At 40.2% G+C, this 14,267-nt stretch overlaps 3 protein-coding genes and 1 long non-coding RNA gene across 4 annotated transcripts; all 4 read left to right on the top strand.

Annotated features, from left to right (window-relative positions):
- Positions 1-772: 772 nt before the first annotated feature.
- Positions 773-7,414, top strand: LOC114826974 (UDP-glycosyltransferase 71A16-like). Its single transcript, XM_070827412.1, has 4 exons — positions 773-3,556; positions 3,774-3,957; positions 5,184-5,339; positions 5,728-7,414. The coding sequence occupies exon 4, from the start codon at positions 5,887-5,889 to the stop codon at positions 7,342-7,344; it is 1,458 nt and encodes a 485-aa protein (XP_070683513.1). The 5' UTR covers positions 773-3,556; positions 3,774-3,957; positions 5,184-5,339; positions 5,728-5,886; the 3' UTR covers positions 7,345-7,414.
- LOC114826973 (pentatricopeptide repeat-containing protein At3g22150, chloroplastic-like) lies at positions 1,190-3,381 on the top strand. The gene is made up of 4 exons (XM_070804350.1): positions 1,190-1,313; positions 1,435-1,498; positions 1,642-2,916; positions 3,021-3,381. The coding sequence occupies exons 1-4, from the start codon at positions 1,190-1,192 to the stop codon at positions 3,379-3,381; spliced, it is 1,824 nt and encodes a 607-aa protein (XP_070660451.1).
- Positions 7,415-9,906: 2,492 nt separating the features above from the next.
- LOC139198536 (uncharacterized) lies at positions 9,907-10,737 on the top strand. Its single transcript, XR_011584088.1, has 2 exons — positions 9,907-10,225; positions 10,305-10,737. It is a non-coding gene; the product is annotated as an uncharacterized lncRNA (long non-coding RNA).
- A 180-nt stretch (positions 10,738-10,917) lies between these two features.
- On the top strand, positions 10,918-12,799 carry LOC103456022 (putative UDP-glucose flavonoid 3-O-glucosyltransferase 3). Its single transcript, XM_008395645.4, has one exon. The coding sequence runs from the start codon at positions 11,117-11,119 to the stop codon at positions 12,566-12,568; it is 1,452 nt and encodes a 483-aa protein (XP_008393867.2). The 5' UTR covers positions 10,918-11,116; the 3' UTR covers positions 12,569-12,799.
- The last annotated feature ends 1,468 nt before the right edge of the window (positions 12,800-14,267 follow it).

The following is a 14,267-nucleotide window of genomic DNA, read 5'->3' as shown; positions in this document are numbered from 1 at the left end:
AATGGCCCTGTACTAATCAATTCAGCTGGTATGTGCACCTAATGCATGCCTAAAAATTTATTTTGACATCATTTTCAATATAGAGTTTTTACTAATAATAATGAAAGCTCCAGATGACCAACTCTTCATTACATGCTGTGAGCATTGCCAACCACTAACTTATTCATAGACATGTACTAACACTCAATCAATTTATTTTGGGCAGATAAATCTACATTCTTCTGCTCTATGTGGCGTTTGTTGTAAACTTGTAATCCATCGATCCTATGCGCGAGAATATATATACACTTCCCCATTTCTGGACCTCATATATATACAGATAAGTCTTGTGTTCGTAGTTGTGTGATATTCAATCACAAGGGACCTAAGTTCACCGATACGAGCTGTCTATTTCATTAGCCATTACACACTATACACTACCAAAACAAATAGTCACAGCTAGCCCCACTCTTTCTCTACGCATGTGATTAAATCCTCTGCGTTCATCTTATGTGTGGTTTTTTTGTGGTCTCTATATAGTCTTCTACTTACGACTTGTAATAAATTATGGTGACTTTTCTTCTTCATTGGTATTGGTTATAAACTCCGGAATCTTAACTGCAGACAACATCATGTACTAGCTAGGGTTTTAGAAATTAGCAAATGACAGCAAAGGCATGACATCATCACCTCCACATGAAAAAAAATCCAAGAATTAAAACACCACCCCCATCCCACAGGCCATGCAATTGATATATATGCTTAGAATAATACTTTACAACTGAAACGATGAGAAGGATATCCTCCTAAAAATGTGTTGTAACGGACTCTCAAAATTTTGTGTTTGTCGTTAGAATTGTTCATATTATATGTCGTTACGTAAAGATCACCACTTGAAATCGTTATATCATCAAAATGTGTAAAAATATATAGTAAGAATTGTTAATAGTATTATGAGCTGTTTTATCTATTTGTTGCAGTTATTTGACTTAACAACCATTACTTTAATTTTTTTTATAAAGATGATCTTTCCATAATGATTTATATCATTAATGGTTTCGATCATTAGCACGAAATTTTATGAATCGTCCGCAAAACATTTTGAGGAGGAATCCCTCCTCCTCACCTTGCCCGCCAACTGTTCGATACTTTGCCTCGCCCCTCCACCGTGCTCTGGAACACCATCATCATTGGATTCATCTGCAACAACATGGCCAATGAAGCCCTCTTGTTCTACTCCCAGATGAAATCCGCCTCTCCCGGCACCAAGGCCGACCCTTACACTTACTCTTCTACCCTCAAAGCCTGCACCGACACGCGCAATTTCAAGATGGGTAAGCCCTGCATTGCCATGTTCTTCGGTGTCATCCGAACCCAGTAGGATTGTGTGCAATTTGCTTTTGAATATGTACTCTGCTTGTTATTATGACTTTGATTATTCACAGTATGATTTAGTGCGTAGAGTGTTTGATACAATGCGCAAGAGGAATGTGGTTGCTTGGAATACGCTGGTTTCGTGGTATGTTAAGACGGAAAGATATGCAGAAGCAGTGAAGCAGTTTAGGATGATGATGGGAATGAGAATAACACCGAGTGCTGTCAGTTTTGTCAATGTTTTCCCTGCACTTTCCGCTATGGGAGACTATACAGTATGCTTCTTAGGTTGGGTGGGGAATACGTGACTGACTTGTTTGTTGTGAGCTCGGCAATATTTATGTATGCCGAGCTTGGTTGCCTTGAATATGCTAGGAAGATTTTTGACCATTGTTCGGAGAGAAATACAGAGATTTGGAACACTATGATCGGTGCATATGTTCAAAACAACAGTCCTATTGAAGCGATCGACCTCTTCTTTCAAGCTGTAAACTCAGAAGTGGCTATTCTTGATGAGGTGACTTTCCTATCAGTTTTAACTGCATGTTCACAGATGCAACAGTTGGAATTAGCCGGACAGCTGCATGCTTTTATCATCAAGCATTTGAGATTGATGCCCGTTATTTTACTCAATGCGACTATCGTAATGTATTCAAGGTGCAATTCTGTTGACATGTCATTCAAAATTTTTCATAAGATGCCTGAGAGGGATGTTGTTTCATGGAATACGATGATTTCTGCATTCGTGCAAAATGGTTTAGATGATGAAGCTTTGATGCTTGTTTATGAGATGCAAAAGCAAAGGTTCATGATTGATTCGGTAACTGTAACTGCTCTACTTTCGGCTTCATCAAATCTTAGAAATCCAGATATTGGAAAGCAGACTCATGCTTATCTTATTAGGCATGACATACAATTTGAGGGGATGGACAGTTATCTCATCGATATGTATGCTAAATCTGGCTCAGTAAGGATCGCAGAACGGGTTTTCAAAAAAGACTACAGCCGTGATAGAGATCAGGCTACTTGGAATTCTATGATTGCTGGGTACACACAGAATGGGCTATCTGAAGAAGCTTTCTTTGTCTTTAGGCAGATGCTTGAGCAAAATCTAATCCCAAATGCTGTGACCTTAGCATCGGTTCTCCCAGCTTGTAATATAGTGGGAAACATAGATATGGGTAAGCAACTCCATGGGTTCTCTATCCGCCACTACCTTGCCCAAAACGTCTTCGTGGGATCTGCTCTAATTGACATGTATTCCAAATGTGGTGCAGTCACTTATGCTGAAAATGTTTTCGCTGGATCCCATGAGAAGAACTCTGTCACATATACCACAATGATACTGGGCTACGGTCAGCATGGAATGGGTGAGAGAGCTCTCTCTTTGTTTCACTCAATGCAGAAATCTGGCATTGCACCTGATGCCATAACCTTAGTTGCAGTCTTGTCTGCCTGCAGTTATGCTGGTTTGGTTAACGAAGGTCTTTTGATATATGATTCAATGAAAAGGGAATACAATATTAAACCACTAACGGCACACTATTGCTGTATAGCAGACATGTTAGGGAGGGTTGGGAGAATGGTTGAGCCTACGAGTTTGTCAAAGGGTTGGGCGAAGAGGGTGATGCGATGGAAATTTGGGGCTCACTTCTTGGGGCGTGCAGAATTCATAAACATTTTGAATTGGGAAAGATTGTTGCTGGGAAATTGCTTGAACTAGAGGCAGCAAATGGCAAAAGGGGCTACCATGTTTTACTCTCAAATATGTATGCCGAGGAAGGCAAGTGGGAAAACGTGGATAATGTGAGGAAACAAATGAGGGAAAAAGGTTTGAGGAAGGAGACTGGATGTAGTTGGATTGATATTAGCGGTTTTTTGAACTGTTTCGTATCTAGGAACCAAAACCATCCTCAGGGTGATGAGATATATGATATATTGGAGGAATTGACTGTGAAGATGAAAGATACTGGTTATAGGCCTTCTCTCAATTCTTCCTTAGATGCAATCTTGGAACCTTATGACTGATGAAGAATTCTTGAAAGAAGATCTTTTCCCAGCTTGTGGTGTCATTCAATGTGGTAAACTATTTTGACAAGTCTGCATGCAAATTATCCACCATTCGATGCTCGCATTGCAGCATCCGCAACTCCTTTGCAGGATCATAACAAGAACTATCTATCCATGGAAAACTGCCCTTCATGTAAGTTTATCGTTTGTGATTGTCGATCCAACTTTAATCGTCTAAGATATGCATTTTCTCAAGATTCCTAAAAATACATAGTTAAGGACTGGATTAAAAGGGGGAATTTTCCTAAAACTAGACTGGCTGGTTTCTGGCAAGTCAGTGGGCATGTCTTTTTATTGAGTTTAGCTTCATCTTAGGTTTATGTGATGTATCGTGATGTTTGTATCTGCAGCTGGAATCTACTTTCTTGCTAATTTAGCTTTTGGTGCGGGTCAGCAGTTGTCTAAGTTATATTCTTTTTAGATGGCGCTTAAATCTGTCCCCATGGTCTTTGAGAGTGAACTTTGGACACTAGCGGTTGAGCCATAGCAAGTTAATAAGCTGCCATCTCAAAGACGCCTCATACATATATTCAGGTCAGTTAAAAAAGCATGATTTCTGTATATAGTGTTGCGCATGGCCATGCTTAGTTAATGATACTTTGATCTTCATGGAATACCCTGCACGAGTAGTTTATTTTCTTCCATTTGGCTTACTCGTGGGTGACTCGTATTGTCGTATTATATTGGTTGATCTACTTAGAACTCTTGAAAATCTTAATGTTTTGTGCTGTGTCTCCCCATGAAGGCTATTATAAGCAATATTTATGTGGCTTTGCTGACTAATTGGCTATGGTTGAATTTGTTACTTAGCTTTAAATCACTCACGTCACCTATGTTTGTAAGGCTGGTATCTACTATCTGCCCATTCAATATGACTTCCTAAGGTACACTGATTTTGTTTTATTTGACTTCTCTAACACACTAGTTTATATGCATTTAATTGTGCACCGAGAGCAGCTAAGAAGTGGTTGAATAAGAGTCTACTTATTGGTACTACACCCAAAGTAACTTGTGTTGTTCATCAGTGTATGGAAGCTTTGTATTGGCAGAGGCAAAACACTGATGAATATGTAATGATGTAGGACATAGTTCCTTTACTTTTGGGTCCACATTATGTAAGCTTGGGTGCATGTGGGATTTGGGTTTGTGAGATGTAAAACACTTTTGTAATCCCCTTTCTTATTACTGGAATTTCCTTGCCGTCTCCAAACTAAACGTAGGCTTATTCTCAACTATAGTATAAATCTTTGGGTTATTTGGATTTCAGTATTTATCAAACTTTGCCTTGCTTATGTATTGATCTCATATCTGTCGCTTTTGTACAACAACCCAAATATGGAATATGCCATCTGGATTCTATATGGAAGTTGTGAAGCAGGCAATAATAATTTTTAGAATTGGTTGGGCAATAATAATTTAGGAAGGATGCTTGCTAAACTGGTAGTAAGTATATAAATGTGAATTTGCAGCATGGGATATATTTCCCATCAAGGCCATCATAAATGTTTGCTATGTAGTTCAGTAATGTGTTCTCTGCAGTGGATAAGATAGAGAGTCATAAGGCCAGTATATCATATGTTACCTTGCAGTCTTATACTTTCCTGATATGTATATTGTTAAAGTGAACTACGTATATACGCTCTCACGTTACTGAGTCACACACAGTCATGAATGAGGAAAATATTAAACTTTTCGTTCTTTTGAAGGTTAAATTGGTTATAATTCTGTGAAAGAAAATCTGTAATTTGGTCATGTTACAGGGCACATGAGGAAACCGCATCTGGCCGCGGAAATCTCCATCAAAAACTAAAACAGACAGCTCCGTTGTGCCCTGCCCATTGAAGGGAAGTTCTAGTGCTGTAGCTGCAGACGGACATTTTCCTCTGTGCAGAAATGGGAGGAAGTCCTTTCACTAGGTATTCTTCTCTGTTTATTCTGTTCCACTTTCTTTTCCGAATCTCGTTGGGTTCCCTGATACAACACGTAAAAGCTCTAATTTTCATGATTATTTTATGATCCTATCTTTCTTTTTAACTTTTTATTACGATCCATATTCTTGTCAGACAAAAGGTTCATTTATATACAATAATCGGATTGTAGTATCTTCTACTAAGTTTTCGTTGCTGCCAAGACTTAAAAAAATGCTTTTGCTTATTTTAACTTTGTTGAGCCGTATGGAGATTTTCCTTTCCAACTTTCTACTTAAATATACTTTGGTGCTTCTCCTTTTTCCCTTACGGAAGAAACCGATTTCATTACGTACACCATATACATATAAACATCGTTATGTGTGTGGCAATGCAGGATTTATCACCTCAAAAGGTCACCAGCACTGTCGTTACTAAAAAGATAACATGAAAGCTTTGTACGTCCTTTCGTGGTTGGGCCAAGGGAAAGCTCCAAGAATTGTGAGTGGTTTATATTTGTTATATAAAACACCACAATCCATGTGCATGCTTCGATATGTATACACATACATACTTACGTGTAATATATATATATAGAGAGAGAGAGAGAGAGCTAGTGTTCATTCCTGCCATAGGTATTGGCCATCTTGCGTCCTCGTTCGAGATCGCAAAGCTCTTAGTTGTTCGAGACGACCGGCTTTTCATCACAGTGCTCACCATGAAGCTGCCCTTGGAGTCCAAGTTGAAGCTCAAGGGTGCTGACGACGCCGAACGTATCAGGTTCATCAACCTCCCGGAGGAAGCCGTAGAGACGAAGGGTATTAAGACCAGCCTCTTCCTGAAGCTATTCGTTGAAAATCACAAACAACACGTCAGAGATGCAGTCGCGAAGCTCACTAGTGAGGCCCTTCAGTCTGATTGCAAGCCCAGTCTAGTCGGGTTTGTCATCGACATGTTCTGCACCACCATGATAGACGTGGCCAATGAGTTTGGGGTTCCTACCTACGTCTTCTTCACGTCCGGCGCAGGCTTTCTCGGGCTTGTGCTCCACCTCCAAACCCTTCATGACGAGCAGAACAAGGACTGCACTGAGCTGAAGGAATCGGATCCTGATTTGGTTTTGCCGTGTCTTGTCAACCCAATGCCTGCTAGAGTCTTGCCTGGCATGTATCTGGACAAGGATAGCGCCACAGAGTTCATCAACCATGCCAGAAGGTTCAGAGAAACCAAGGGGATTTTGGTAAACACCTTCATGGAGCTAGAATCCCACGGCCGCGGAGCTCTTACCGACTGCAAAACCCCGTCGCTGTACCCTGTAGGGCCCATACTGAACTTGAAGAGTGACCCTGAAGGCTCGGAGCTGGCCAAAAAGAAGGAAATTTTGGAGTGGCTTGATGATCAACCTCCTTTGTCGGTGGTGTTCCTGTGCTTTGGGAGCATGGGATGCTTTGGTGGGGACCAAGTGAAGGAGATAGCCGCCGCGCTTGAGCACAGCGGCCTCCGATTCTTGTGGTCCCTACGCCAGCCCCCGCCAAAGGGGGAGCTTCCATTCGCCAGTGATTATGCTGATCCCAGCGGAGTCCTGCCCCAAGGGTTCCTCGACCGCACGGCCGGGACAGGGAAGGTCATAGGATGGGCCCCGCAAGTTGCGGTCTTGGGCCATCCATCGGTGGGTGGGTTCGTGTCCCATTGCGGGTGGAATTCAACCCTAGAGAGTCTCTGGTACGGGGTGCCAGTTGCGGCTTGGCCAATGTACGTGGAGCAGCAGTTGAATGCGTTTGAGCTGGTGAGGGAGTTGGGACTGGCGGTGGAGATTAAGATGGATTACAGGAGGGAAGGGGAGGTGGTGGTGAGGGCGGAGGAGATAGAGAGAGGGATAAGGGAGGTGATGGAGGTTGAGAGTGAGCAGAGGAAGAAGGTGAAGGAGATGAGTGAGAAGAGCAGGAGAGCGTTGATGGATGGTGGTTCCTCACACTCATCATTGGACCGTTTCATTGATCAGATCTTCCTGTGACTAATTAGTGCAGCTTAATTATCTTGGTAGCATAATAACAAATCAAAAGTCCAATGATTTCTTGGTCCAATGATTTCTTAGTATGCAAAGTCCAATGAGCAGTTTTTAATTTCCATTTTAATCGACGTGCACATTATCGGGAGCAATTTCCACACCTCTTTCAGACCTCCTTCTGTAGGAAATAAAAGAAAAATCCAAACGAAAGAGTGTAAATTTAAAAAACAGGTAGTGCGGAAATCACTAACATAGTAAGATACCACGTGGCAAGGGAGTCATAAATATGCACGTCCGTTGTTTCCTCAATATGTCTATATAATTATTACATAGTAGGATTCTCTTTCCTTCTATTCTTATCTTTTTTCTTCTTCTTCTCACACATATTATTTTTTGTTTTATTATATTTATAAAAAAAATAATATTAAATATTGACGTAATATTATTTTTTATCTTATTATATTTATAAAAAAATAATATTAAATATTGACGTGATTAAATCGTAATAATTTAAATAAAGAAAGAAGACAAAGAAATAGATTACGAGGTGGAAGGTGCATGCCGGGTCAGCTTTCGGAATCTGTCTTTTTCTTCAGACTGCAGTATTCTTGTCGGCTACGACTCCCCCAGGTCAAAAAGCAAATTTGTTCTTTTACAGCTCAGGTCATTGCGTCTTTCTTTATTAATTCCATTTAAAATATTGGAAATGTATATAAGAAAAATATTGAACGAAGAAGAATAAGCTCGTGGAAGTGAGGATGGAGAAATAAAGCATATTAAAAAGAAAAAAGTTGCCTAAAAATGAATTCAACTTAAGTCCGTTTGATTGACGAGTAATGTTAGAAATATTATGTTTTCTGTAACTATTAAAAAATGATTATTAATCACTTCGTACTACGGTTTAGTGATATTCTTTTTTATTTATAAGTGATAGTTTTTAGATTCGATTCTTGCTAAAGATAAATTTGAACTATAATATTGATAGTCTATTGTGAACTTTAAGCCCACTCTCTCTCCCCTTTAATGTAGATAATAACGTTGGTTCATAAAAAAATAAATAAAAGTAATTATTAGGGTACACCTCTATTATATAAGTCCTACTACAAGTCGTCGATTTATTTTTGAGTTTTTATTTTTAATTTGGATAGTCTTAAAATATATATTATGTAGTTGGATTTCAAAACAAAGAACTCTCCCGTTCTATCCGATTTATTTTTGAGTTTTTATTTTTAATTTGGATAGTCTTAAAATATATATTATGTAGTTGGATTTCAAAACAAAGAACTCTCCCGTTCTATCCAAGGTATTAAATATCGATGATATCGGAAATATCGGTAGTCCGAAAACACAGAAATATCGATGGAAATATCGGGATAATATCGATATCGATAAAAATAATATGGAAACCACGGAAATTGTAAGAAAAACTTGGAAATTTTTATTGAAACTTTGCAGGATGTTTATTTAGTCAATTATCTATTAGTTTATCAAAAAAAATTGGAAGGAAATGCATTGCATGATGAATTTAACATTATCAAGTTGATTATATAGCGAGCTGGCAAACATTGTGAGTGTAGAAAATATGTAGTAATTAATGAAAGAAGTTTAAACACACCATAATCATTTATATATAATTAATTAGTACAATATTTTATACTTTATACATTGCATGGTAAGATACATGAGTGACTTAGTACCACATAGAGTTCCTATGAGGTTCAAATTTTTCACTATCTTCATCATCTCTATGTGTAGAGTGAGTGTATTGTGAATAGTAGTTATCAAATGATAAATCCCCAAAATAGTTTTGCATGTAATTGTTAACATGTCACCCATATGGATCCGAGATTGGTTGACCTTGTCCATAAGCAAAATCATTTGAAGATTGATAATAATCCAATTTAATGAATAATAATCCAATTTGATAACTAAAAAACCTAATATTAATGAATAATAATCCAATTTGATAATCAAACCTAATATTAATAAAATAATAAATAACATTAAACATATTAAAATTATCCTAGGGAATAATTATACAACATTACTTAATTACTTAAAAAAATTAACATACGAGTCCATACAAATTTTTTTGTTGTTGTATAAATTACAATAATATAAATATAAGTTTGTAAACTTACTTTAAATATGGAACCTTTGTGTTCAAGCTCTGGAATGGATCTGGAATGACTTTGAAAGGGGTAAGGGAAGAAGAAGAAACGAAAATGCTCTGAATGGCTCTGATACTCCACCTCTGAGAATGTGAAAGAATATCACAGACTCACAGTGGCACACGGTTTTGAATGTGAAAGAATATCACAAACTCACAATGGCACACGGTTTCATTATGAAAGCACTATTATTTTTGTCCATGGTCTGAAATTGTAAAAAGTGATTGTAAAAGTTGTCAGGTGAGTGTGAGTCAGATGACCCAACCACACACACACACCGACACGCCACCACACACGCACATAACACAACACACGCACACAACACAACACAACACATGCACACAGTCTCTCTCTCTCCATCCTTCTCTCTTCTCTGATCTCCCTTCTCCATTCTCCCACACACACACACAGATTTCCTACACACATGCACAGAGACCCAAGGTCTCTCGATCCTTCTCCCACACACATGCACAAAGACCCAAGGTCTCTCGATCCTTCTCCCACATCGCCTTCTGCTCCTCCCTCGTCGGCACTGTCTCTCTCTTTTGTCTCTGCACCGAGGGTCCGAGACCCACATACACACACGCACACCATCGCACCTGCTTCAGGAAGACACCCATCATCATTAGCAACCTTGTCTTTCTCCCTCTCCTTCTCGTCTCTGCAACTCGGCGAACGTAGGAACTTCGGCGAGGTTCTTGAATTTCTCCGGTTAGGTAAGCTTCGGGTTTGCCTCTTTCTGTTCTAGTTGAAGCTTATATGTGAAATTTAAGTTCAAAATTGTGTTTTTGCAAGGTTTTTGGGACGAAATTGGCTCGGGAATAGGCACACCCATCTCCGGCGAGGTCGTGGGTGTCGACGAACTTTCTAAACACCTCCGACTGTTTCACGGCAAACAGAATTTATAAAAACATTCATCTCGTCTTCTATTTCATTTTGATACCTAGATCGGTGTCTAGGGTGCTCTTTTACAGTCGGCCGAAGCTGTAGAAGCTCCGGCGTTCTTCTCCAGTTCTTCTCCGAGTAGCACAGTTCCAAAATATCGCGATAGTTTCGGAAATATCGCGATATTATCGATATTATCAATAATATCGCGATATTTTGACGAAAACCCGTTGGATACCTATTAAAATATTGGTATTGTGAAAAACCGATAATATCGGCGGCATTTTGTTCCTTGGTTCTATCCAACATTTACAGAATTTATCGTATTATTTTATGAATATTTTTTCTCGAATATTCACACAACTTATCTATTCCCGTGATCACTACTCCAATTTCTCTTCCGTAATTTGTGGCCAAGAGGCATGCATGAAACTTTCTCTGAACCCCAAAGGTCCTTTTCTTGGTTTCCAAGTCTTTGTTATAAATATCCTGCGAATTAACTAAACAATTTAACCAATGCCAGCAAAGGCATGAGATCATCACCTCCATCATTTACATCCATAATGTGTGTGTGTGTGTGAGAGTGAGTATATATTTATCTGTGTATATATATAGTATATACATACACAGACACACATCTAAAAGAAAAGAAGCTTGTACATCAATCAGCTAATTAAATTTTCATTTCCTCCAAAGCTATCAAACTCCTAATAAATTTCCAAATGAAGCAACCAATGAAACTCGTCTTCATCCCCTATGCCGGCACCGGCCACCTCATCTCCGCCGTGGAGATGGCAAAGCTCCTTGTCTCTCGAGACGAGAAACTCTTCATCACAGTCCTCATCATGAAGCTCCCCTTCGAATCCAAGGGTACAGAGGCCTACATATCCTCCCTCGAATCCTCTCCCGTGTTGTCACGTGTCAACTTCATCACCCTCCCACAGGCCGCCTCCGACATCGACACGCGCAAAAGTCCCAACGCCTTCCGCAGCAAATTCGTCGAGAGCCACAAACCCTACGTCAAAGATGCTGTCTCCAAACTCGCCGAGTCAGAGTCCGAGTCGACTCGGGTTGCCGGGTTTGTCATCGACATGGTTTGCACGACAATGGTCGACGTGGCCAATGATTTCGGAGTTCCTACGTACATGTTCTTCACTTCGCCGGCCGGGTTTCTCGGGCTGGTACTTAATATCCAAACGATTCGCGACGTGTATGGCAAGCACGTAAGCGAGTTCAAGGGCTCGGATGCTGAGTTGACACTGCCAACTTTTGTCGACTCGGTTCCGGCTGGAGTTTTGCCAAGCGTCCTTTTGGACAAGGATGGTGCGAAAGCTTTCCTTGGCTATGCCAACAGGTTTAGAGAACTCAAGGGTATTCTGATAAATACGTTCGTTGAGTTGGAATCACACGCCCTTGATTCACTTTCTGATGGTAAGACCCCACCTGTGTACCCTGTGGGACCTATTCTGAACCTAAAGATCAGTGAAACCGAGGTGGGTTCGAAGCAGGCTCAGCAGAAGTCGGATATATTGGAGTGGCTAGATGAGCAGCCCGATTCATCTGTGGTGTTCCTGTGCTTTGGGAGCATGGGAAGCTTTGGTGAGGACCAGGTGAGGGAGATAGCATCGGGGCTGGAGCAGAGCGGGCATCGCTTCTTGTGGTCGCTGCGCCAGCCCCCACCAAAGGGGATTATCGCTTCCCCTAGTGACTATTCGGATCCTAAGGCAGTCCTACCTGAAGGATTCCTCGATCGGACAGCTGGGATTGGGAAGGTCATAGGTTGGGCTCCGCAAGTGGCGATCCTAGCCCACCCGGCCGTCGGAGGGTTCGTGTCCCATTGCGGGTGGAATTCCACGTTGGAGAGCCTATGGTTTGGCGTGCCGGTCGCAGCTTGGCCGGTGTACGCGGAGCAACAACTAAATGCATTTGAGTTGGTGAGGGAATTAGGATTGGCGGTGGAAGTTAATATGGAGTATAGGAGGGACTTGTACGGTGAGTACCCAAATGTTGTGAAGGCACATGAACTAGAGCGAGGGATAAAGGAGTTGATGGAGAAGGATAGTGATGTGAGGAAGAGGGTGAAGGACATGAGTGAGAAGAGCAAGAAAGCCCTGATGGTTGGTGGCTCCTCTTACAATTCATTGGGACGTTTTCTTGATCAAATTTCCCTATGATTTGTCAAAGATTATGATCATTCTCAAGGAGAAATTTGAAAATTCAAAGGGTTAAATTTTTCTTGGAAAATATGTTGTCTTTTATTTTTACTAGCCTTCATGCACACGCTCACGAGCGTGCAGAAGATATTTTTTGAATCACGGCGTATTTCGAGTGATTTACATATTGTAAACGTATTTATATGCGTGAATTGACAAACGGAAAGTCAAATATTTGAAGTAAATAAATAATCTTAGATCTTGCTAGAAAAAAACCCTCACAAACCAATCAAAGCAGTTGAATTTACATTTAGAATAGAGAAAATAATATTTAATGAACAACTGATTGAATCATATTATTGCTAGCCAATCAAAGCAGTTAAATTACGTGTATTGAATGACTTCACTTTTTGCATCATAATTTTTTTGGATAGAATTCAACATATGTTGGACTGTGCATGTAATTAAGTTGAGAAAGTTTTATTTGTAATTAGTAGTTGGCCGCTTACTTGACTCTGCTGTGTTGGTATCACTGCGGGTTTCCCTTGACCCGACATGACCTTATTACCGTTTCAATTGTGAACAAACCCTGACCCCAACATTTCATTGTGAACAAGATTCCGATTCGATGATGAATCTTTCATTGCTTTACAAAACGAAAAGGTTATCAATGTCGAATTGGTTGCACTTATGGTCCACTAAAGATGGTTTTAAAGGATGTAATCTTAGAGTAAACTTGATAGATCATAATTTACAACTTATATTAAGTAAATTCACTCCTAATACACAGAGGCCTCCTATGGTAAGAACAACACATGCCAGACTCCTCCTCCCCTCCCCATCCTATCGTCCAAACATGATCGGATATCCTCAAATGAACAATACATGTCAGATTTTATGTTGATTAAACTAGAACAACATTGGTGTGCTAAGTAATTGAAATCTTGACTGAATGTGCGTGCATCGGGTCGGTTTTCAATTGTTCAACTTTCTACTCAAGACAATATGAAACATATGGTAAGTGCTGAGTACCAAAATAAAAAAAGTGAAACTTAATTGGTAGTGCTAATCCATAGATATATGTTTTCAATTCCTACTCTTTGACCTACTTATACATAATGGCAAAGCAATTGCATAGTGGACTACGAATACTAGTGGAACCAAAATCAAATTTGATACCTTTTTAATTATGTGGCTTGATTTCCAAGTATTTCCCAATATTATACCCGTGTCGGGGGCCTGAAACTGGATTGAGAACAGTGAAATTGCCGTGAAAAGCCTCGTTTGGTGGGAAGCTCGCTGCACCAACGCCCAAATGAAAGTTAGGGTTTTGTTTCTAGGGTCGAGGTGAGTCAGGTGGTGGTGGTGGATGGTGTCAGAAAGTGCAGGAACGGCGAGATTGCCGTCTTGAGCTCAGGGAAGACGACGACGTTCATTCGGGTGGAAATGAAAGTTGGGGTGACGCTGAGTTGTTTTCTAGTGGTGGGTGGCTTCGATTCGCTGGAAAAACTCTCGAGTAGGCGTCGAAAAAGGCTGCAGGAAACGGGTTTGAAGTCGGTTCGCTCTAGGGTAAACGGGTCACGTCCGGGTCAACTGTCCACTTCCTTTTCCACATATTTTGACTTGCTATTTATAGCAAGTCTAAAATTACTATTTGAACCCGACTTATGTTGCTTGTAATTTCTTAGTTATGGTCCACTTCACAAACCATTTTTGCCTA

The sequence above is a fragment of the Malus domestica genome, chromosome 09 (assembly GCF_042453785.1).
Source record: "Malus domestica chromosome 09, GDT2T_hap1".
NCBI classification, from domain to species: domain Eukaryota; kingdom Viridiplantae; phylum Streptophyta; class Magnoliopsida; order Rosales; family Rosaceae; genus Malus; species Malus domestica.
Note: the sequence above shows the minus strand (reverse complement) of the source record. Positions and strands in the feature narration are given on the sequence as shown.

Bases quoted from the DNA above. Each gene is read 5' to 3' on its own strand.
- LOC114826973 (XM_070804350.1), top strand. From the start codon at position 1,190: ATGGCCAATGAAGCCCTCTTGTTCTACTCCCAGATGAAATCCGCCTCT. The intron at 1,314-1,434 runs GTAAGCCCTGCA...AGTATGATTTAG, and splicing joins CACGCGCAATTTCAAGATGG to TGCGTAGAGTGTTTGATACA. The intron at 1,499-1,641 runs GTATGTTAAGAC...TATGCTTCTTAG, and splicing joins TGGAATACGCTGGTTTCGTG to GTTGGGTGGGGAATACGTGA.
- LOC114826974 (XM_070827412.1), top strand. From the start codon at position 5,887: ATGTATACACATACATACTTACGTGTAATATATATATATAGAGAGAGA.
- LOC103456022 (XM_008395645.4), top strand. From the start codon at position 11,117: ATGAAGCAACCAATGAAACTCGTCTTCATCCCCTATGCCGGCACCGGC.